The sequence below is a fragment of the Marmota flaviventris genome, chromosome 12, assembly GCF_047511675.1.
Source record: "Marmota flaviventris isolate mMarFla1 chromosome 12, mMarFla1.hap1, whole genome shotgun sequence".
NCBI classification, from domain to species: domain Eukaryota; kingdom Metazoa; phylum Chordata; class Mammalia; order Rodentia; family Sciuridae; genus Marmota; species Marmota flaviventris.
The window spans coordinates 75,571,972-75,596,726 of NC_092509.1; the positions used below are offsets into that span (position 1 = coordinate 75,571,972).

At 44.8% G+C, this 24,755-nt stretch overlaps 1 protein-coding gene across 3 annotated transcripts; it reads left to right on the top strand.

Annotated features, from left to right (window-relative positions):
- Positions 1-1,048: 1,048 nt before the first annotated feature.
- On the top strand, positions 1,049-24,362 carry Pm20d1 (peptidase M20 domain containing 1). Of its 3 annotated transcripts, none has more exons than XM_071600133.1 (13): positions 1,049-1,306; positions 3,600-3,686; positions 5,148-5,380; positions 6,032-6,118; positions 6,629-6,762; positions 7,175-7,294; positions 8,138-8,213; positions 8,656-8,717; positions 8,939-9,017; positions 11,912-11,983; positions 15,096-15,264; positions 17,074-17,173; positions 22,927-24,362. In XM_071600133.1, exons 1-13 carry the CDS (start codon positions 1,138-1,140, stop codon positions 22,949-22,951), a joined length of 1,413 nt encoding a protein of 470 aa, XP_071456234.1. In that variant the 5' UTR covers positions 1,049-1,137; the 3' UTR covers positions 22,952-24,362. The 3 variants fall into 3 exon arrangements, with proteins under 3 accessions (XP_071456234.1, XP_071456233.1, XP_027790475.1); XM_071600132.1 differs by lacking the exon at positions 22,927-24,362 and adding an exon at positions 21,439-21,797; XM_027934674.2 differs by lacking the exon at positions 22,927-24,362 and adding an exon at positions 18,605-20,990.
- Positions 24,363-24,755: the final 393 nt, after the last annotated feature.

The window sequence follows — 24,755 nt, forward strand, 5'->3', positions numbered from 1 at the left end:
ACGGGGAGGCTGAGGTAGGATGATTGGAAATTCAACGCCAGCCTCAGCAATTTAGCAAGACCCTCAGCAATTTAGTGAGATGCTCTCTCAAAATATAAAAATAAAAAGGGCTGGAGACTTAGCTCAGTGGTAAAGCACCCCTGGGTTCAATCCCTAGTACAAAAACAAAAACCAAACTTTCAAGAAATACCTGAATAGAAGCAAACCCGCTAAGCTGGTAAACTGGCATTTCTTTTTTCCTTTCTTCCCCCCCCCCCACCCCCTTACTGTCACACTAAGTTGCTGAGGCTAGCCTTGACCTTGCAGTCCTCCTGCCTCTGCCTCCAGATTGCAGAAGTGTGTCACTTTCCCCCCTAAATGGTATTTCAAAGCATTATATATAAACAGAGAGATTATCTTCCAATTTCAGATGAAATCAAGTCCGGAACCCGCAGAGCTCCCCCACAGAACCTAGGGAATGAGTTTTTGTAAACTTCAGAAGAAGCCAAACACCATAGTACGGTCTGGTAAGCTTTGTTCATCTTACTTTGCTTTCTCCCGGCTTTAATTTGGATTTGCAGCCGGGCGCAGGGGCACAGGCCTGTAATCCCAGCGGCCCAGGAGGCTGAGACAGGAGGATCGCGAGTTTAAAGCTAGCCTCAGCAATGGCGAGGCGCTAAGCAACACAGTGAGACCTAAATAAAATACATTTTGTAGGGCTGGGGATGTGGCTTAGTACTTGAGCCCCTCAGAATTCAATCCCCAGTACCCTCCCCCCACCAAAAATAAAAATTTTTTTTTAAAAATTGATTTGCCGTCACACGGCAAGGCATTTACTAGTGTCTCAAAGCAGAAAAGCCAAGCGCCACCAAGACCTTTACCCTCATCTGGAGCCCTATCTCACCTCCGCCCTTCAGTAACCTGCTACTGGACGAGAAACCACAACCCCCAAAAGGCCTTGCGGGGACTGGGGCGGAGTCTTTGCGTCGATTGGTTGTTCCGCAGCCCAAACCAAGCGATGATTGGTCATATCTGGGAATGGGGTGGAGCTAATTCAGATAGCGAGAATTGGAGCAGTGACAGAACCAGGCAGGAGATCTGGGCGTTTAGGTCCAAACTTCGGCGGCGGGCGACAGATAGCAGAGACTCCAGAGAAGCATGGCTCGGTGTAATGTTTGCGTGGTGGCCCTGGCGGCTGTGTTGCTGCTAGTTTTTGCCATTGTCTCCAGATCCAATGGCCTGAAGGGCAGGGAGTTTCAGGGGGCGTCGCGAATACCTTCTGAGTTCAGCGAAGAGGAGCTCGTCGCTATGAAAGAGGCGCTGAAAGGTGAACCTGGGTCCCCTTCACCAACTTGAGTCCCGCGGTTCTCCGGTCAACCCGTGACTCCCGTTTCCCTCGGCAGAAGGGCCGCTGCTCAAGTCGGAGCTCCTCCCCATACCCAGCCAGGTCCCAGCACACCATGCCCTGACCTGGAGTTCGCTACTCTCCCCCTTGACCTGGTTTCTGTGACTTTGGTGTTCCCTGTCTCGCCTGGAGGCTCCACCTTCGCTCCTCTTGTCATGTCCTCCTCCCACCCTACACAGTCTCCAGTGTTCCGACAGCTTTTGTTTGAACAGCACTTTCAGCCTTTGGAAAATTTCACATCTGTTAAATCCTTGTGGTGTCTTAAAATAAGACTAAATGACTCTGTATTGTCTCCAGAGAAAAGGAATTGAAGCATAGATCAAGTGACCTTCTCCATGGTCCCACAACAAGGAATGGTCACTGGGTGTCAACATCTAATATCCAGGAGTATTCACTGGGTTCCAGATTGCTCTCGGGGTTATAGAATGTTCCTGAGGTGTGGGATGTTCCCAATTCCCTTTTCTAATAGAAGAACCTAACAATGCTGACAACTCATTCATTTAAATCTCTGTTTTCCAGGTGAAAAGAGGAAACTTTCTGTTGAGTGCTAGATCCTGTGGGATAATGAGATCCTTCCTCCCAGGGGGCTTCACTCTAGTCTTTTCCCTTTCATTAAGTAGTGGATTAAAAGAAACTGCCTACATAAACATGTGCAGGCAGATCCAGGGAACAAATGCTAACCCCTATGTTTGGAGATGGATTGTGCACATGCTGGAGTGATAGGCCTGGGAGGTAGAGAGGGCTTTCCCTAAGCAGAGTATAAATAGTCCTTTGAAAGTCAGCAGGCAGTTGCTCAGAGTCTCTTTGCACTGGAGAAAGCAAATGTTTACATAAGAACCTAAGGTAGGACCTGACGGGTAGTACACACCTGTAATCCAGCTACTCAGGAGACTGGAGCAGGAAAATCACAAGTTCCAGGCCTGCCTGAGCAATTTAGTGAGACCCTGTCTCAAAATAAAATTTTAAAAAATGTCTGAGAATGTGGCTCAGAGGCTGAGCACTACTGGGTTCAATCCCCAGTAGCACACACCCAGAAGAAAATAAATAGATAGATAGATAGATAGATAGATAGATAGATAGATAGATAAACCTAGAGAAGTGACCTCATAGCAATGTGTCTTAGAACTCTCAGCAGGGTGCAAAACACCTGAGTTCTGAGCTTCCGTCTGCTCTTGGGTAGACAGTTTTAATGTTTTTGAACGTTGAATTTCCCATCTATGTGGCAGGCTATAATGTTATAGGGATGATCCTTAGCAAAATTGAACATAGAAGTCCATTTGTCGCTCAGAGGCATCCCCAAGTGAATGTGTCTGAACAGTGTTCTCAGGTGCCTTTCTAATCAAATGTCATCATGACTCATTGTGTTCACCCCCCCCCCAGTGGTGTTTACATTTGACAATAGAATCCTTTCAGTCTTTAAAGACTTTAAGATTTAAAGGGATGAGCTTCATGACAAGTCAGGAACTGAAACCTGCATAGGGAGGATGAAACTAAGGACTGATGAACCTGTTTAGGAGCATCTTAATCCTTATTTCCCCAGGCATCTTGTGCCCCAATGTTGGCTTGGTTGAAAGGTCAGTGAAACTCTGGATGAGCCAGTCCATGAGGAACAATCTGCCCTCTACGCAGACGAGCATACAAGCCTCATTGATTTAGGGTCCCAGGACAGTGAGCAAAGACTTGAGACTGATAAAACCTAGATTTATCAGAGGGAGTGATGATTTAATAGGCAGAGTGAGGCCTTAGGAAGCAATATGTAGTCACTTTCTACTCAGGATCAGAGTTCAAAATCTACTGCCTTTATTTTCCTTAAAGAATTAGTTTAAAAAAACTCAGAAGGACTTCTTTTAAATTCTGGTTCTGCTCTTTGTTTCTGGGCAATCTCTGGCAGCTCACTTAACCTTGCTAAACTTGTTTCCTCATCTTCTAATTAGGGAAAATAATGATGGCCCCCAAAATTGTTTTGCCCTCTGCAATAAGATAATGAATGCAAAAGAACTTTTTAAACCAGATGAGGTGGCACATGCCTGTAATCCCAGCAACTCAGGAGACTGAGGCAGAAAGGTTGCAGATTCGAGGCCTTAGTTAGTAAGACTCTGTCTTAAAATAAGAACTGGGATTTGCCTCAGTGGTAAAGCATTCCTGGTACTGTTAGAAATAAAAGTAAAATCAAAACAACTGTAATATTTCCTCTTTGTCTGTTTAACTCTGACAGGTGCTATCCAGATTCCCACAGTGTCTTTCAGCCATGAAGAATCCAACTTCACAGCCCTGGCTGAGTTTGGAGAATACATACATAAAGGTCAGCTGCACACTGTGGGTGAGGAGTGGTAGGGTGATAAAGAAGCATATTTTGTCACTGATCAGAGAAAAAAGTCTAATTTCTAAAGGTCTTTTTTGAGTTTTCCCATCGAGGGGAGGTATAAAAGGGAGAATCCAAGAGCTACAGTGGAGGCAGAGTAGGCACTATAGGTTTTCCCTTTGAAGAACTAAGCCATGTAATTGTCGGATTGGAGTTTGAACTCTCTCAATGTTTGCCTTAAAAATGTGTCATTCAATAAATATTATATAATCAAAACATAGAACTAACGATTCCTCCCACCTGTGCAAATGTCCAAAACTGTGCCCTGTGTATCTCCCATCCCCACCTGCCCTCACACACCTGAACCCATACATGTACTCCACCTGTTGAGGCCTTCTCATACTCATTACTAACACATTTCTAAGCCTCTAGACAGTCAACAACTTTAAGCTGTCACTTCAGTCCTCCTCCCTTCATCCCCATCACCCATGGAGCACAGAGCTAGGAAGGATGGCTCTGAGGAGGAAAGGAGTCTTAGAATTCCCCTGTTGGCCTGTGAAAATCTTATGGAGAATTGGGAGGACCCCCTCCTAAGTCCTTTAAAAGCATTACCTCTAAAGTTGTCAGGGGGCAGAATCTGGCCTAGGAGCAGGAGGTAGCTGCTTCTCCAGCACTCTGGGACAAATGGTTTAGTCATCAAACTAGAGGACCGGGCTGGAAGTCTTTACCAAACAGCTGATAAAAATAGGGAAATAAATATACAATGACAGTAAACTATTTTATCCATTTGACACAGTAAAGCCACATTCTTCTTCCATTTTGTTTCCAGGTATCTGAAGAGGAATATGTGGATTCTTCCAACAAAGCCCACAGGAGAGAAAAGCTCTTTCTCACATGAGAAAACTCTTTCTCTAAAGCCACCTATGTTAAGATCTACCAATAATCTGAATAATTAACCCTGGGGACATCTACACCTGCACACAGAAGTGTGACCTTGTGCCAAACACAGTAATCTTTATCTCCCTACAACACAAACTGTAGGAATGCTGTTTTCTTAAAAGTAACTAAATATTTTTTAATGTAGGGCTCATGTTTGGCTCTGAATAATTTGTATACTGGGAACTACTATGTTCAAATTTTAACAATATCCTCAACTTCAGAGATTTCTATATGTGGTAACATGTTATAGGTCAAACTGAGCCAGATCTGGAGATATTTACCATTTTAATGGTGGAGTCTTTGCATGTTATTACATGATAATAGTACATTAAAATATGTGGAAGAGGAGATTCAGAGATTGAACAGGCAGATCAAAATTCAGACTAGCTTTGTCCCAGAGGTTTCTTAAAGGAGGATGTACATTTTTAAAAAGAGACAGAGAGAGAGCACAAAATGATAGAAAGACCAAAAGAAACTGTTAAACCTGACTTTCTCTCCTGTTTTATATCCCTTGGTCTCTAGTCTTTCCTGCAGTATTCAACACCAGCTTTATCCGGCATGAAGTTGTGGGAAACTACAGCCACTTGTTTACTATCCAAGGCTCAGAGTCCAGCCTGCAGCCCTACATGCTGATGGCTCACTTTGACGTGGTGCCTGCCCATGAAGAGGGCTGGGAGGTGCCCCCCTTCTCAGGGCTTGAGCGTGATGGCTTCATCCATGGTCGGGGGACACTGGACAACAAGAACTCTGTGATGGTCTGAAATGCTATTTTCTCTGCCTTGGGGTCCCTAAAGATCAATCTGGGAATGGAGTGTTTGGCTGACTTCTGGGAGGAAGAAGGTGATGGTAGAAAAACTCCTGGTTCCAGGAGAACTGGGTTCCAGCCATCAGTTGTCACTTCCTTTTTTAAAAAAATTATTTATTTATTAATTTATTTATGGTACTAGGGATCTAAACCCAGGGATGCTCTACCACTGACCTACATTCCAGCCCTTTTTATTTTTTATTCTGAGACAGGGTCTCTATAAGTTGCAAAGGCTGGTCTCAGGCTTGTGATCCTCCTGACTCAGCTTCCCAAATCACTGGGATCACAGGAGTATGCCATGATGCCTGGCTCTCACTTCCTTTCTGTAGACCTTGACTTCTCAAGTGTATAGGGATTAGAGCAGATAATCCTCCAGGAAGGACCCTTTCAGGGTCCTGATAATTGGGGCTTTTCTCCGGGTGGTGAAGGTTTTATGCAGAGGTCTGCTTCCCCATAACTAGCCCCCTGGAACCTGCAAATTTGTTCTTTAAAGAGAATCTATAAGATGCTAGTTCCACCAGCACTGATGCAAGAAGCTGTCCCTGGTACCCTGCTTAGATAATAAGTCTTTCTCCTCTTCCACGGTACTTCTGAACCCTAGGCAATCCTTCAGGCCTTGGAACTTCTACTGACCAGGAACTACAAGCCTCGAAGATCTTTCTTCATTACTCTGGGCCATGATGAGGAGGTAGAGGCAACTCACCCTAAATCTATCTCTAGGGCCCCTGTTGGGGGAGGCAGGTACTTCACCTGAGTCCATTGTGTTCTTTCAGGGTCTTTGTGATATGGCATAGAGGCCTGCCAACTTCTCTGTGTATCTATGTGCCACAACTATCTAAGGACCATGACCAAAACTCAGGTTCCTGGGTCCTTATGCCAGAGAATATTTAGCAAACTTTGTGGTAATATCTGAGGCAGGCAGGTAGACCATCAGCTGCTCCCTGTGAAACATTTGTGTAATAGAAAAAGAACTGAACAAGGAAATCAATGGCTGTATTTTATTTCCAGTAATACCACTCAGTTTGTGGACAAATCACTGCACTCTCTGGGTCCCAGTTTCTTCATTTGTGAAAATGAGGGGCACTGGGTACCTCCAGCTCTTACATTCCAGGATTCTATAAAACAGAATCATCTCCTGTATCTATGGAGGTCTGTTTCTGGTCCAAAAAGACTGTGACTCTGTGTTCAATGTCTGCAGGTGTCAGGAACAAATGGGGCTCAAAAGATGTCAGCACTGCTACAGGCCAGGGGTGTCCAGCTAGCCTTCATTGTGGATGAGTGTGGCTTCATCTTGGATGGATTCATTCCCAATCTCCAAAAGCCCTTTGCCATGTGAGTAAGGCACCCTATCCCCCACCTTGGAAGAAGTTTGCACCCTATTTGAGGTGACCCCAGTCTGGTATGTATAAGCCATGCTGGAACCCCTGTTGCCTTACCACCCTAATCTCCAACCTGTCCTGGGTTTCCCCTTCCTCTGCTCCTCTTGTGTGTGGGTGGCTGGGTTTTGTTTGTTTGTTTGTTTTGTGGTGCTGGGGATTAAACCCAGGGCCTTGTGCTTTCAAGGCAAGCACTCTACCAATTGAGCTATATCCCTTGCCCTTCCTTTGTGCCTCTAGCATAGATTTCTTAAAGCAGTATGAAGCTTCCTCCTAGCCCACCAGACCATACAGATGGGCCTGTGAGCCTGTGGATTCATTCATGATGAAAAGAAATCAGAAGGACCATCTCTGATCCCCTTCCACAGGATTTCCATCTCAGAGAAGGGTGCAATTGACCTCATGCTGCAAGTGAACATGACTCCAGGCCACTCTTCAGCACCGCCAAAGGAGACAAGCATTGGCATCCTCTCAGCCGCTCTCAGCAGGTGAGTAGCTCCAGGACCTGGACCCATGTGAGACTTGGAAATAAAGACCTGGCATTTTTCCACGTTGGCTTTGAGGAGCCTAAAGTTCCTTCCCTGAAGCTGGGCTAGGAAACCAGGGTGTAGGCCACAGGAGGGACAGAACTATCCGCGCCCAGGCAAGGGCTGGGTTCAGAAGAGGATCCATCAGTGCAGCCCTATGGCAAGCAGGGACCAGCAGATAAAAGCTAGGCCAGCAGCTCAGTAGTCCAGAGTCCAGCTAAGCGGTCTGAAATCACAGATCGTCAATGATTAGTAGAGCTGGCTAAATTCTGTCTGCCCTGGCAAGAGGACAAAGGTAAATAAAGGGCGTCGGGCTGTGGATGAGAACGGCAGGGTCTATAATAACACTCACCTATATGGCTGGGTTTTCTTAGCAAAGTGGGAAAGAGAACTACCTGCATTCAAATACAAAACGAATAGCTGTCATGGTCAAGGCTTTGTGCCAGGGGAGAGGTGTACAGTAAGGAATAAAACAGTCCGCATCCTCAAGGAACTCATAATTGGGAGAGGAGATGGACAATTCTGCCGCAGTGTGGTAGGTGCTATGAGACAGGATGTCAGAGACAGGCACAGGGCGAGGTGGGTAAGAAGGGACTCTAACTTGGACTTGGTGGACAGGAAAAGCTCCTGCTGGTGGAGTGGAGGTAGTTATGTGAGTACTTGACTTCTTCAGAATGGTTGGGTGGTGGAGGTGATGAGGGTGGGCATGGATAGCAGACCTCCTGACCAGACTGGGTAAAACTTCTGCCTGTCTCCCTCCTCTTTGATTTTTGCTAAGTCTTGAGAACTCTGTTTCTCTTCCAGACTGGAGCAGACGCCAATGCCAAACATGTTTAAAAGTGGACTGTTGAAGACGACATTGCAGCAACTGGCAAGCGAGGTGTGGGAAAGAATACCACTCCTCCCCAGTCCTGGAGGGGAACAAAATGGTGGCAGAGAAGTCACCTTGGAGTGATAAAAGGGCCCTAGTGCTAACCAGTGCTCTGCCCATTCTCATCTAACCACAGCCAGTGGCTGAGCCAAAATGAGGGATCTGGCTTGTTTCCTGGGACTGCTAGGGTATATCTGAGAATTAATGCACCCAAGTCCCCTTTTGGACTTGGTTCCCACTCAACCTAGAAGGTGGTGAGCAATCGTTCTGGCCAATCAGCTAAGCCTAGCCAGGTAGAAACTGCCCGGGTCTCTAGCAGAATGAACTGGCTGCTCTTCTGATTGCTGAGGGCCCTGAAGCAGATCAGAAGTAGGAAGATCCAGGCTGCAGGAACAGTGACCCTACGGTGCGGAGCCCTCTGATCCTGCTAACCTCGTTCTTTCCCTTTCAGTTTTCCTTTCCTACCAATATAGTCTTGAGCAACCTGTGGTTGTTTGGGCCCCTTGTAAGCAGGTAAGTATTCTTACCTTCTCTGCACCTCCCACCCAAACCTACCCCTGCCCTTGATTCACTTGAACCTGACTAATGAACTCAGCCACAGACACGACGTCTAATCCACATACGGGTTGTCTCTCTCAGCCTGAAAGATTTTTGAGGTTCAGGAAAAGTGAATGAACTTTCTTTCCCCATTGGATAGTTCTTCCTAATGTCTGACTTTAATCTTTTTGTTTTAGGATATTGGAGAGAAATGACGTGACCAATGCGCTGATCAGGACCACCACGGCGCTTACCATGTATAATGCAGGGGTCAAGGTAACATTGCCTGGCTTTCCCATTTACCATCTCCTTATTGCCTGTTCACGCCTCCATCCTGCAGCTTTGTCTAAAGACTTTCCCTTCCTTCTCTGACTACAGTTTGAATAGGAAGGGCCACTACTGAACTGTCCTGTGACATCAGTTGGGTAAGCCTCAAGAGAAAGGAGTCTGGTCAAGGCCTAGAAACTCTCTGAAATCGTTGGCCAAGTTCTATATGTATAATAGGATGCAGTGGCACATGCCCCCAACCCCAGCAACTCAGGAGGCTGAGGCAGGAGGATCACAAGCTCAAGGCCAGCCTCAGCAACTTAGAAAGACCCATCTAAAAACAAAAACTAAAATAGGCTGAGGATGTAGCTCAGTTGTAGAATGCCTCTGGGTTTATCACAAAAATGTGGGGTGTGTGTGTGTGCATATTTTAGTGGGAATGCTGCCTCTTGGGTCTACCGCATGCCAAAAAAAAATTACACTAGTGTGAAGAAGGGTTGTTTGGGAGTTGGTTCCTTTGACCTGTGCTTATGCTGTAATTCAACAGGCTTTAGATTTACCTAGCACTTTGTACTTGTCAACTAAAGTTTTCTAAGCATTCCACCATCAAAGATCTTTTTTAAATTTTCCCTATATTTTGAAATATTTACCACTTAATAATGAGTAATCAATGTACTCTCTCTTGGTGTTACTCTTAGTTGAAAGAGAAACTCGCTGCCATTTATAAAATCTATCATGTGCGTGATAGATATACGACACTTAAAACATGGTATATTATCATTTCTCAAAAATCTATGAAATATTGGCCAACCTTAGCAAACATAATTTCTTTCTTTTTTGGGGGGGGAGGCAGTATACCAGGGATTGAACTCAGGGGTGCCCTGTCACAGCTATATCCCTAGCCCTTTGTTTGTTTTGGTTTTGGTATTTTGCTTTTTGGTTCTTGGGTTTTGGTGTTTTTTGTTTGGGGTTTTTTATTTTTATATTTTTAAGACAGGGTCTTACCTAATTGCCAAGACTGGCCTTGAACTTGCAATCCTCTTGTCTCAGCCTCCCAAGTTACTGAGATTACAGGTAGGAATCACCATGCCTGATTCGTAATTTCTATATGAAGCTTACTTTTCTAAAAATAAGTTTTAGTTGATTCAATGCTTTGATAAATTTTTATTCCAAAATTATTTTTCAGCTAATTGGTTTATTTCCATTCAGATGTCCATTAAGAGGCATCTTCTTGGACTAGGGTAGCTCAGTGGTAGAGCGCTTGCCTCACATGTATGAGGCACTGGGTTCAATCCTCAGCATCAAAATAAATAAATAAAATAAAGATATTGTTTCCATCTACAACTAAATATATATATATATATATATATATATATATATATATATTTTTTTTTTTTTTTTTTTTTTTTTTTTTTTTTAAAGAGTCATCTCTGTTAAAAGAACCAAGCCTAGCCACACAAATAGACCTTTCTGAAATCTTTTTTTTCTTTTTTTTTTATACTGGGGATTGAACCCAGGGGCACTTAACCACTGAGCTACATCCTTTTTATTTTTTTCTCTTGAGACAGGGTATTGCTGAGTTGCTGAGGGCCTTGCTAAGTGGATGAGGCTGGCTTTGAACTTATGATCGTCCTGCCTCAGCCTCCCAAATTTCTGGGATTACTGGAATGCACCACTATGACTGGCTCCCTTTCTGAAATCTTGAAGGAAGTTAGACTACTCCTATAACTATTAGTGCCACCATCACAACTTCTGGGGACACCATTCCCCAAGAATACAATGTGACCTCCAGAAGTTCTTGTAATCTGGAGCTCAAATTGAATATAAGTGAATGGTGTTTCAGAATTAAGTCCTGGCATAGCTGACTGGTGAGTTCAGTGTGTCACCTGACTCAAGCCATCTGTACCAGCTGCCTGTAGTGTTCACCAGAATAACAGTACTGTATCCTTGCATTTGAATGGTGTTTTCGTCCCCCACTGCTTTCACATTACTCCATTTGATCCTTCTAAGAGCCTTAGGAGTATTACTGTCCCACTCTACAGTTAAGAAAACAGGAACAAAGATGTTATAGTTATTAAAAATCACACAGCCAATTTGTGATGGGTGGCTAATATTTTTTTTTAAGTACTGAGGATTGAACTCAGGGGTGCTCTACCACTGAGCTACATCCCCAGTCCTTTTATTTTTTATTTTGAGACAGGGTCTCACTAAGTTGCACAGGCTGTCCTCAAACTCACAATCCTCTTGCCTCAACCTCTTGAGTTGTTGAGATTATAGGTCTGCGCCAACCTGCCTGGCTCACAAGGCCAATTAGTAACACCCTAATCTGTCCCTAGCCATGTGTTTTTATGCATACTTGTTCAAAAAATGGTATACAGTCAGAGAATCTGTTCTCTCTCAGCCTTCCAGGATAAATAATCCCTCCAAAATATGCCTTCTTCCATTAGTCCTGGGTTCTTCCTCTTTGAACAAAGAATAGAGTCATATTTCACAAATAGACACAAGAAAGTCCCACCCCCATCATAATCCCCATAGGGTTCAAACACACCATAACCGAGGCCCATTAGGAAGCACTAACATTAACAGAAATGTCCAGGTTGCCCTGAGAAAGTGCTCACAGAAGGTTCCCAATGGTACAACTCAGGGTCATCACAGAGAAAACAAACCTTTCTGGGCAGCTGTGACTCCCTCCAGGATCAAGAAGCATAAAGATCTGGCCTGAATATAACCCCATGTCAAGGACCCAGAGAAGACAAAGGCAGACTAAGAAAATTAAACCCAGGATCTTTATATCAAATCCGCTTCCTCTGCCCCTGCGTGTGGTAATTGGTACTTCCTGGGCGGAGATGAGTTGTGGAAAACTTGAGGTTGGCTCAGGCCAGGGTTTGTGGTTCTCTCCTTAGGTGAACGTCATCCCCCCGGTGGCCAAAGCCACAGTCAACATCCGGATTCACCCTGCACAGACAGTTGTGGAGGTACGTGTCATATGTTCTAGACAACACGTTCGTTATCAAGGAGGTGGGGCCCTCGGGACGTGGGTTAAGCTACAACATAGGGCAGAGCCAGTCTCTCCTTTGTTCAATCTACAAGTTCTAAAGGCATCCTATTGCTACGTGGCTAGGATAGGAGACCTCTGGTTTGGGGAACTTGGAGTCTGGGGGTAGGAGACAAGTACAAATAAATTAGAGCATTGTAGCAAATATATATAGTGGGCTTGCTCTGAGTCAGGTACCCTCCTGAGCTATACATGCATGTGCACACTCATCAGGTCCTCATGGCCACCCTGTGAAGTGGCAACTGCAATATCCTCATTGGCCTGGTGAGAACTGAGACACAGAGCAATGCAGCAGCTAAGCAGTATAGTCAACAAGTGCACATCTAGCAGTTCAGTTCCAGAATGTTCTAACCACAGCTCAACACTATGATTATAACAATTAGGGATGAACAAATTACCATAGGACCATTGCAAGGGAGACTGATGCTACCATGGAGGGTCAACAAAAATCTTTTCTGACCTCTAGAAATGAGTAGGGGCCTTAAAGGATCACCAGGACTTTTCTAGAAGTAAGACATTCGTTGTTACTAAAGAGGATAAACTGGGAGAGAGTAGTAGGAGATAAAAGATTGGTAGAAGATGGATTTGTAGCTTGGAGATGGAGCCTTGTGTGCCATGCTGAGGACTTGAACTCTAATCTGTGGACAGGAGGGAACTTTCAGAAATCTTCAGAAAGCACCAGGATAGATTTGCTGTGAGGGAGATAATGTTGGTGGCAATGCAGAGGACATGCTGAAGTAGAGAAAGAAGCTTCTGCAATGTCTCAGGCAGTGCATGTTCAAAACCGAGGCCAAGATCACAGGGTAAAAGAAGGAGCATTCACTTCAAGAGAGAAAGGTCCAACGGGATAGGGTTTTATATATGGATGTGTACTGAAACGCAAAGTCTTTAACCTGGGTAGTTGACCAGGCAGGCACTCATTCCTTTGATCAAGATTGTAAACTCAGGAAGAAGAGCAAGTTCAATGAGAAATACAACAGCTTTGAAGTTTAAGATGTGTATAACATAGTAACAGGCAATTATAAATACTGCAGGTCTGGAGAGAGACATGAACCAGAGGTACAAACTGGAGTGTTATTAACATAATTGGAACCTGCTAGGCAGTGATGAGTATCAGGACAAAGAAACCTGGTGCTATTGGAAAATATTTCAGGAACCAGACCTTCTGTGGGGTCAGACAAGTCTTCCCTGAGAGAGTGACATCTGAGCTGAAAGCTTCAGGGTGAGCAGAAGTTACACAAAATGTTTGATATCTGTAAGAAATGCCAGCTTTCTGGTTGGGCTAAAAAGAATTCAAAAGGTTAATCTGACCCTTCAAAAATGAACCAAAAACGGGCTGGGGGTGTAACTCAGTGGTAGACACTTGCCTAACATGCGTAAGGCCCTGGGTTTGATCCCCAGCACTGCAAAACAACAACAACAGCAAATTAATCTAAAAGGCAACCAACAATTATCAGATGAGTTAGGGACAGGTCCCTGACACACATTATGAGGGTAAATTCTGTGATCCTTTCTCCTAAATTATTCCCCTTGGGGATTTCATCCGTCCTCACACAGGGAGGGAAGCACACTCCTCTTTGTAGATTGGGGAGTGGGTCAGTGGCCTGCCCTGAGTCCTCTAGCACTGGGTGAGGGGTGAGCCCTGACTATGCCGCTTTTCATCAGGTGCCAACCATTGTCCATTCCCTAGGGGCTCATAGGGCCAGGAAATCACTGCATTCCCCTCATTGAGCTTCTTTCCACCAGTTTTTTTCCAGCCTCATTCCAACTCCATGCCCTTTGCAAGGGCTGTTTTCCACCCAGCAGGGCTTTCATCTCCCTAGGTCGTGGCACTCTTCCCTCCTCTCTTCCCCACCACAGAGGCCTCCCTTCCCAGCCTATCTGATGAAACCCCTGGGATCCCCAGGCCCACCCTGCCCACCTGCCCACCTGCCCACCGAGGAATGGAAATCTTCCATCCATCAAAGCTCACAGAGCCCATTCATCATGGTCACTGCCATGACCCTAGTGCCCCAGCTTTATGGGTCAGGAACATGGCCTAAGGCTGCATGCACAGAGCTTCGAGTAGACCTGGTGGAAACACAGGCAGCCCCAAGAGTCCTCCTTCTCCATCTTCCACTGGTATCTCCCATGTTCTAGATGTTGATCAGCTCCAACACTTCTCTGTAAGGAGCAAGAGTCTTCAAAAGTTTAACAGGTTACCACGTGGAAAGGTAGATTTATTCTGAATGGCCCTCAACGAGTAGAACTGAGGCCACTGGGAGAATCAGGGTCTGGTCTGTATCCTTCCTGGGATCAGGGATTTTTGCTGATTGCTTCTAGTCATTTCAGGCTGAATTTTCAGGAGTTTCTTCAGGTTCCTTCCTGAGGAAAGGAGGCAAAGAGAGAAGACTTGAATACAAGCATCCCAACTCCTAGCTTTTGTCTGTGTTGAGCTCATCTTCCTGGCTGCAATGCAGTTGGTTACAAACAGGAAGCAGGGATGCCCAGAGAGGGGAAGGAAAAATGTATGGCCTTTCATCACTGGGACTCTAGTTGAAGCAGGATCATACTCTTTGCTGTTGAGATTCCTATTCTAAAGACTCTTTTACAGTTTCACCCAGTCTGTGGCTCATGACCTAAGGGGAAATTTCCCCACCCGACTCACAGCTATAAGACAAGCCTCCCAAATATTTAGCCAAAATCTACCATGCTATAGATTGCTTTCCAGAAAGGGCCAGTTCTTACATCACCTACAGCCAGTCAGTTGAAATTGAGGTCCCAGTGACTCAGGAGGCTGAGACAGGATGATCACAAGTTCAAAGCCGGCGTAGGCAACTTATGGAGACATGTTCAAAATGAAAAGAGCTGGGGATGTAGCTCAGTGGTAGAGCACTCCTGGGTTAAATCTCCAGTACCAATAACAAAAAAAAAAAAAAAGTGTCTTTTCTGTAAACCCCAGGGCTCTGCTGGAGAGAAATCAGGACCATTTAAATTCATATGGTACTTGCAGTTCAGTAACAAACCTAACCCTCTTTGTTCCCACCATGGAGGTCCTGGAACTCATCAAGAACATTGTGGCTGATGACCGAGTCCAGTTCCACGTGTTGAGAGCCTTTGACCCCCTACCCATCAGCCCCATTGATGACCAGGCCTTGGGCTACCAGATGCTCCACCAGACCATACAGTCTGTCTTCCCAGAAGTCAATATTGTTACTCCAGGTAATGACTTCATCAGCTGTGGTTGGAGAGAGGAGGGGGGCTGGAACTGTTTCCTATCCAATGTCCACTGCCCCACCCCCACCCCAGCTGTTCATCCTGGAAACAGCTGGCTGCTTCCCCTCCTGATGGGACTGGAACTGTATTTTCCCTTTGGGGTGGAAGTGAGAAAGCAAACAGGAAAGGAGCAGAAACAATAAACTAAATCAGTCAAGCCTGGGTCCTTACTTAACCTAGTCTAGCAAAGACCTGTGCCCCTATGACAGAAAAAGGAGGATTGGCTGAAAATTCTCCCCCTCTGGAGAAGCCACAGAGGAGCAAGATTCCTCCAGATTCTGATTCCAATTCACTTTAGGATAACAGCTCAGCAGCAGGGTTCAGTCATCAGCCCAGAGAAACCTCTTGGACCATCCCCAGCCCCCAGTCTTCTAGCATATCATCCAAATCTGTCTATGACAATGGTTCTCCAAAATGAGAGTGGAAGAGGATCACCTAGAGAACATCTTAAAAATGCAGACCATCTGAACCCACTCTTGGAGATTCCAGTTAGCCAGATCCGGATAGGACTCTGGAACCTGCCTTTTTGCCAAATACTCCCAGGGGATTCTGATATGAGTGGCAACTGACCAGTGTAAGAATCTCTTGTCTACAGTGTAGGAAGAGATGTTCTGGTGTAAAGGCCTCTGTCCACTTTCCCTCCATCTGGGTTTAATTATAGATTTCTCCTAACATCTAGGAGCCCTGGCCCTCACAGCCTCACATGGTCCGTCCCCTCTTGACCTTCAAAGTCTCCCTAATCCTACTTTTTACCTTTCGGGACATTTACAGTCATCTCATCACAGTGATGAAGCTGTTATAGGAAAAAAAGATGGGCAGAGATCATCTGGCAGAAACTCCCACACATGAAGCTACATTTGAAACCAGAAGAAGAAATTAGAACAAAATACAAATTACCATTTCAAATCACCCCCACTGCACTTGAATTGATGCTCCAGGGTGTCTTTTCCCAAAGAAGGTGCCTTTCAGGGATAAATCCCAGTCCTTGATGAGTGACCTACTCCTCTGCCCTCAGGAAAGTAGGAGACTGAAAAGAGAACATTCTGGAACTTTCCAAACCTGAGGTTTGACTCTAAAGCAGAAGGATGAGAATGACAGGAAATCATGTTCCACTAAGAGAGGACTGGATTTCATAGCAGTACAATTCCCCAAAGGGTGTTAATTTCTGACCTAGGATACAGAATATAGACCAGGTGATAAAGAAGATTTATGGTTTCTTTTTTGTACTGGGAACTGAATCCAGGGGTGCTTCACCAATGAGCCACATCCCCGCCCTTTTTATTTTTTATTTTGAGACAGGGTAACTCTAAGTTATTAAAGACTCACTAAATTGCTGAGGTTGCCCTTGAACTAGCAATTCTCTGCCTCAGCCTCCCAAGTTGCTAGAATTACACGTGTGTGCCACCATGCCTAGCTACATTTATGGTTTCTAAAATAGCAAATGACCATGGCTGTGGGTATGAGATAAAGATATTAGCCTCCCTGGTCATCAAGGAAAGAGGGCATTTAGCCTCAGACCATTCTAAGGGTAGCTCACCAATGCCTTCAGGATTCCGAGTTCCTGGCTGAAATGATGCTTCCTGATGTTTTGAAAAAGGGCAGCTTGTAGGACAAAACAAACATAGGCATAGCTCATAAGTGAGCCTAGCCATTGTTCTATAGTGACCAAGGGGTCCTAATTTTCTAGCCAGCCCACCTGCTGCCACTTTCTGGCTTGGTTTCTCATGGAAAGCCCTCTTCTTCTTCCCTTTCTAGGTACTTGTATTGGCAACACAGACAGCAGACACTACACCAGCCTCACCACTGGCATCTATCTGTTCAACCCTGTCTACCTTCAGCCTCAGGACTTCAGAAGGTGAGTGGAACAGGTTTGAGCCACAGTGGGGACACAGGAGACACATGTGACCTGTACCTTCCCAAGCAGACAGACCACAGAATGGAAGAAGCCAGGGTGTAGCAAATTAAAATGGAGACATCTTAGAAGCCAACTGTCCTCATTGTTCATCTTGCCACTGCCCAGAATTTGTAGGAATTGCCCCTCTTTTCAAAGGATGGAGAGACAGACAAAGTGGCACATGCCTGTAATCCCAGTGATTCAGGAGGCTGAGTCAAGAGGGTCACAAGTTCAAGACCAGCCTCAGCAACTTAGCAAGACCCCATCTTAAAAGTTAAGCTCAGTGATAAAATGCCCAGGGTTCAATCCCTAGTGCCACAAAATAAAATAAAAAGAATGGAGGGCTGAGGCTGTAGCTCAGTGGCAGAGCGCTTGCCTAGCATGTGTGAGGCACTGGGTTTGATCCTCAGCATCACATAAAAATAAACAAGTAAAATAAAGGCATTCTGTCCATCTACAATTACAAAAAATTTTTTTTTAAAATAGAATGGAGATAATCAGGCAAGAACCTGGTGGAATTGGGATCTTTGGGTGCTCTTCCTCCCTTTGAGAGTATGCTAATCTCCTGGACCTCATTTTCTCTACCTACAAAAACTAGTGTTCCTATCTTGAATTTCCATAGTATTTCTCTGAGAAAGCAAACACACATGAGGTCAACTGTAGGCATGTGTGATCTGCTATTTTGTGAGTTCTTCAGCAAATTCTGAACCTTGGGGTGTGGGAGGATAATTTCCACTGAGCTCTGCTACTTATCACATCTAGATCAGATTTCACCACCATACATCACCTAGAAATGGAGTGAAAGTATTTAAGTATGAACTTAAGAGTAGCTTTTATGTTTTTGTTTTTTAAACCAAGCGGGGAGGGCTGAGAACTACTCTCTTTTCGGCCATCTTTGAGGTTACAAGTGTACTTTGTCATTTGTTGGGTTGTATTGGTGGGAGGCAGGTTGGTGGGCATGCAATCTGAGAGCAAGGTTCATAGGTGAAGCAGAGAACCCAACAGGTGCCCTGGGTGTTGCCCTCCATACACTTCCTTGTCCTTAGTAAGCTGAAGGATGGGGGTGGGGGTAGGCTCGGAGAAAAGTCTAGCTGGGGACTCTGTTCTAAGAGAAAAAGAATTAGAAAGACAGTTCCCCTGAAAGGGAAGTTACTGAATAGACCTCAGAACAGAAAAAGATTTAAACTCCCAGGCTTTGGTTCATTATCTCTGCCCCCTTGAGAGATGACCAACTGGTCAAATGAAACCTCACAAATGGCTTCTCCATCCCCAAGGGTCAAAGACCAGCAGTATCAGGGGAAGGGGAGACAGGTGGGGACAGTGCTATGTAATGCCACCTATGCTACGTATGGGCTCTTCCCTTCTCCCACAATGCATCTGTCTTTCCCTCAGCATCCATGGAATCAATGAGAAAATCTCTGTCCAAGGCTACCAGACTCAGGTGAAATTCATCTTTGAGTTGATCCAGAATTCTGACACTGACAGGAAGCCCGTTCCTCACCTGCATGAACTGTGAAGTCGAGGAGCCAGCAGGGGTAGGGGTGCCTTACATGGGGCCCACACAAAACTAAGGGCCTAGACAAAGCCAAGGTTGATGAGAGTTGTGGTCAAAACCACATTGTAATACATGGCTCATCTCACCCACTCCTCACCACAACTCACTGAAGACAGGGCCAGGAGTAAGGGAAGGTCAGCAGAAATCTGGCTTTTCTTTTCCTCCCAACATTTGCATCCATAAGCGGACTGGCATTTACTGCCTTCTTGTCCCTCCTATCTTGGAAGGGACGGGACCCCTCTGATTTCTGCTGGTTATTTGACTGCTCTACCTCCAGGCCTGATTTAACTAATACCAGTTTGAAAAATCTCCACCCGGTTTTACCTGATAAAAGTGAACATCTAGGGTACTTTTGCTGGACTGCCTTCTCCAAAGCTCATGATGTATCTCTTCTTGCCAGAACCTCCTTTCCCCTGTCATTCTCTCTCTTCTCGAACTCACAAGCTGCCTCTTCGTCTCTCCTCTTTTGCCTCTGCATCTCTCCCTCTACTCTCCGATTTATTCTACATCTGGAACAGGACTTAGTCAAACTGATGCTACCATAATTGCCACCAATGATCAAATAAAAAGATCTGTGCAGCACCAACTGAACACTGAGGGGTAAACCTGAGGTGAGGACTCTGGGGGACCCCACACCTCCTGTCTCTGAAGGCTGGGCCCTGGAGAAGAAAGCTTCTGTCCTTGGGTTCCTCCCAAGGGCTCTCTGGGCTTTGCTCCCTCCCCTGCCCTGTTCTTGCCACCTGCTGCTGCTGTCCCACCCCAGGAGGCACTAATCTGTAGAAACATTTCCCTGGCACATCTATGGGCTAAGCTTCCCAGGGAAGGGCACTCATGACCCAGCCTCTCAGTGGATCTTAGCACCGGCAGACCTTGGCCCTGGCCTGGTCTGGTTCAGACTGATCAAGGGGAAGTGGAGGGCATGAGGAAGGAGGAGGAGGGGGAGACTGGTTTGAGGGGCTCTGCCCTGGGCCAGTGGGGTACAAAGAGGCACAAGATAGTCTCCATTAGGTGACAGCAAAGCTCCTGTCTTTTTTTTTTTTTCCTGGACTCCATTCCTGAGCATATTTGAATCTGCTCAGTAGCTGCCAGGTGGGGGGCATTGGAAAGAGCATTTCTTGGCTCAAGTCCAGGAGCTGTGCTTTGTGGATCACAAGGGAGTCAGGGTCACAGAGGGAGACACAGAGAACTGGGACTTGAGAGACTCCCTCTCTTTTTCCCTCACCAGGCAAGGACCTTCCTTGCTTTTCCTGGGGTTTGATTGCAATGGGTTCCTTTGCCCTCTCCTCGTAACCCGCTGAGTGCCCCCCACCCCCAACTCCTTACCTCCCTTCCGTGGATGTAAGCTGCTCCTTGGAGCTTGGTCTTAATTGTTAGTGTTAGAAACACAAGTGGGGATTATTCTGGCTTTTTTGCTGCTCCTGCTAAGATTCACATTCCTTCCCTAGCCCTCCCTTTTTTTGGCCAATTCAGTACTTATTCAGCCTTTGTTAGAGGGCAAACTGAAGAACAAAAATAATCCTTCACATTTGTGCAGAGCTATACAAAGTAGTTCCATGGACCTCAATTATCTCTGCAGAGCCCCACAAGAACCCCAGGAAGAAGGTAATGCTACCCCTCTCACAGGGGACAAATTGATCTTCAGAGTGGTTACACATCGAGCTGGGGGCAATCAGCTCAAACCAACATGGCCTGGTTCCAAGCTCACTGTTCCCCCAAGATCCCAAGTCACCAAGGGAATCTACTTCCCATGGCTTCTTTTGTTTAATCCTCACAACCACTGCTGTGGCTTGAGTGTCTCCTCATTCTTCATGTGTTGGAAACTTAATCCCCAAAGTCACATGCGAATGGTATTAAGAGAGTGGAAAATTAATCAGACTCTGGTCTTTAAAGGTGGGGACCTTAGAAGGTGATTAGGATGAAAGTCATCAGAGTGGAGTCCCATGATTGTTTTACTGGTGGCTTTTTGGGATTTGAGGAGATCAATATGTTTATCCTGATTTAAACATTACACATGTACATATGTATCGAAATATCACATGGCACCTCGTTTAAAAAGAAAGAGACCAGAAGGTATGGAAAAATGCCTTTGTGGGCTTCATCTCTGTACTCTGCCAACAAGAAGGTCCTCAGCAGAGAGCCAACTAACTCATACCCTCCCTTGTCCCACTCACTCTTGAACTCCAGAACCTTGAGTCAAAATAAACCTCCTTTCTTTAGAACTCATCCAGTCTGTGGTATTTTGTTCTTGGAAACAGAAAATAATACAACTCTGAGATGTTATTGCCCTTTTTACTAAGACTCCACAGTTAAGTAACTTCAAGGTGATCCAAGGTCATGCAGGTATTAGGACCAGAGTCTTTCTGAACCCAAAATCTGTGCTAATAGTTGTGAGGAGTCATTTGCCCAAGATGACATGGTTCTTAAGGGGCAGTTCCAGAATTAAAATGCAGGTCAAGACCCCCCAAATTCAGTGATTCTTTGATTTCACCATGCTGCCTACCCCAAGAACCTGTGGCACTTGGCTCCTTCATTGGGATTCAGGGAACAGTCAAGGAAAAAGCCTATTTTGGTGCATTTAATTCTAAGCTCTAGCTCCAGGTTTTCCTGACTGACCTCTCATTCACACCTGTCCCTTTATCTGCATTTCTTACCCCCCACCTCTGGCTTCTAGGCTCAGCTCTTCTCCCTCCTTTGAGTTTGGGGAAGCCATGTCTCTAATGATCCACAGAGTACCTGGAAGAAGAATGAAGACAGAACTCCGTTGCCATCCAGCCTCATCACTTCTTCCAACTTTATAAAGGATAGTTTTCCAACCCCTCTAGTGGGAAGGAAGGCCCTTGAGAGGGAACTGCTCTGAATCCAAGCTCTAGGAGCACATATTCCAGCCCAGTGGCCCCTGGGTGCTTCTGAAGAGAATGGCTCAAAATGCTGGCCTGAGCCTCAAGGTCTCAGGGCAGGATGGTGATGTAGGACAGGTGAGGCTGGACACCCAAGGAACTTTCAGGAAGCAGTTTTATTTTAGTTGCCACAGTCTGGAGGGGACTAAAAATCTCTGGACCTCAGAGTCTGGAAATTCTTTAACTTAATACCCAGTGGGGGTGCCAGGCAGGGGGCGGGGGGGGGGGGGGGGGGCAGATTTATATAACAGTGAGTGGTTACATGGCAGGCAGGAATTTTTTTTTTTCCATTTTCTTAGACTAGACAGAGGTTTTTCACAAGTTTTCACCACAGAAAACAGAGATAGTAGTTTTGGTGCAACAAACTTGCTAGCAGACCTAGCTTTTACAAAAAAAAAAAAAAAAGAAAGAAAGAAAAGAAAAAGAAACCTGGTCTTTATATGACAGAGAAAAGCTCCAGCAGCTTTCCTTACACATCCCCTACACCCACCAAAGGACTTGGTTCAACTCTCTTACACCTCAACTACCCAAGATGGGAAGTAAATCAAAATACTCATAAGCAGAGAGAATGGGAAAAGGAGAGAGTAAAGACGGACTAGAGTTCCTTGATTAGTAACTAGGTTGTTAAAAACATGGCCATTGGTATTTTTTCTTTCAGAAGAGACAAAAGTTCTTATCCAAGAGCTGAACATTTCATTAAATTTGATGGTGGGGGTAGGGGGGTGTTTTGTTTTGGTACTGGGGATTAAACCCAGAGGTGCTTAACCACTGAGTCATATCCCAGCCCTTTTTATATTCTATTTAAAGAGAGAGTCTCACTGAGTTGGTTAGTGCCTCACTAAGTTGCTGAGGCTGCTTTTGAACTTGCGATCCTCCTGCCTTAACCTTTTAAGCCACTGGGCCAGTGGGCCTGGCTCATTAAATATTTTTGACAATTTAAAGCAAAAGAAGAATAAGAAGCTGGATGCAGTGGTGCACATCTGTAATCCCTGTGACTCAGGACACAGAGACAGGAGGATCGGGAGTTTGAGACCAGCTTCAGCAACTTAGCAAGGCCCTAAACAACTTAGGAAGAACCTATCTCTAAATAAAAATAAATAAAGGACTAGGGATGTAGTAAAATGCTTCTGGGTTCAATACCCAGTACCAAAAGAAAAAAGAAAGAAAGAAAAGAAAAGAATATAAATTATTTAATACTACGAAATGTCCCTCAACCATCATGCAGTGTTGTGAACATCATAGTAATTCATGTTTATCTCTAGACCTAGAAATTGGAACTCAAAATGAAGCAAGAAAATGGACCCTCAGCACTAATGGTAAATAACAGGTCATGCAAGAATCTATACTATCTGAAAGGAAGGGTTTGACAAGTTAATTTTCTTTTCTCTTAGCTCAGCACTTAACAGCTCAATTCTTCCCTGAGCTCAAAAGCCGTTTGTCTCCTTAGTTCACAGTAATATAACCCACAAATCTTTGGAGCATTCAGACATGGTTATCTTATTTTCTGAAGACCTAAGGCATTCTCACCTTGGCCGGACACATACTAAACTAGAATGAAGAGCCAGGTGCAGTGGCTCACTCTGTAATCCCAGAGACTCAGGAGGCCGAAGCAGGAGGATCACAAATTTAAAGCCAGCCTGGGTAACTTAGGGAGAACCTATCTTTTTTTTTTTTTTTTTGGTACCTGTGATTGAACAACTGAGGGGCACTTGCCCACTGAGCCACATCCCCAATTCTATTTTGTATTTTATTTTGAGACAGGGTCTCACTGAGTTGCTTAGCACCTTGTTTTTGCTGAGGCTGGCTTTGAACTCAAAATCCTCCTGCCTCGTTCTCCCAAGTAGCTGGGAGGCCCAACAATAAGGTTTTATTCTATACACCTCATATAGACTGAGCCTGATCTGGGAAATCATGAAGGCCTCTGTGGTAAGGAGGTCATGATTTTCTAAGACTTCAAAACTTAGTATGGATATGCATGGAAAATACAGGCTGTGAATTGAAGAAATGTAAATTATAAGTTTATTTAGATTAGGTTATTGGGGAAATGCAAATTAAAATGACAGGAATACCTCTTTACATTCACTAGGTTGACCATATCAAAAAAGTAATCAAATATGGTAGTACACCTCCCAGTGAGTTGGGAGGCTGAAGACAGGAGGATTGCAAGTTCGAGATCAGACTCAGTGACTTTGAAAAGTCCTAAGCATCTTAGCGAGATCCTGTCTCAAAAATTTTTTAAAAAAATTTTTAAAGGGCTAGAGATGTAGCTCAGTGGTAAAGTACCCCTGGGTTTAATCCCTAGGACCTAAAAAAGAGAGACAGAAAGACAAAAGAATAAGAAATGAAAACAAAAATTACTCAAAAGTTTGCACATGAATGTTGACAACAACATTGTGGAAATTTTTAATATAAAGCAATTTTTAAAAATTAATATAAATTTAAAAACATAAATCCCTGTGCTCAAGGACTCATCATTTAGCTATGAAAACACAACCAATATATAAATCAAGAAATTTGTAGGGATGTAGTTCAATGATGGAGCACTTGCCTAACATGCACAAAGCCCTGGGTTCAATCCCCAGCACAACAAAATAAAGTTCATATTAAAGAAGTCTTAAAGGGCTGGGGTTGTGGCTCAGTGGTAGAGCGCTCGCCTAGCATGCACAAGGCACTGTGTTCGATCCTCAGCACCACATAAATGTAAAATAAAGATATTGTGTCCACCTAAAGCTTAAGAATAAACATTTTTTAAAAAGAAGTCTTAAGCTGTATAGCTGATCTTATCATCAAAGACTCCATCTCATCTTAGACTTCTCTATGTGCACCCAGACATGTTGAATAACCTGCCATCCCATGAAAATGCCACATTCTCTCTTACCTGCCTGATACTTTACTCTGTTTCCTCTAACCAATATGATTTTTTTCTTTCTCTCTTTTCAATTCTTCTAGGCAGGTGCTAAGGAGTGGAATTGCTCAGTGATATGGTAATTCTATGCTTAATTTCACCCCCCCCACCACCACCCCCATACTGGGGATTGAACCTAGCAGCACTCTATCCATGAGCTACATCCCCAGACCTTTTTATTGTTTA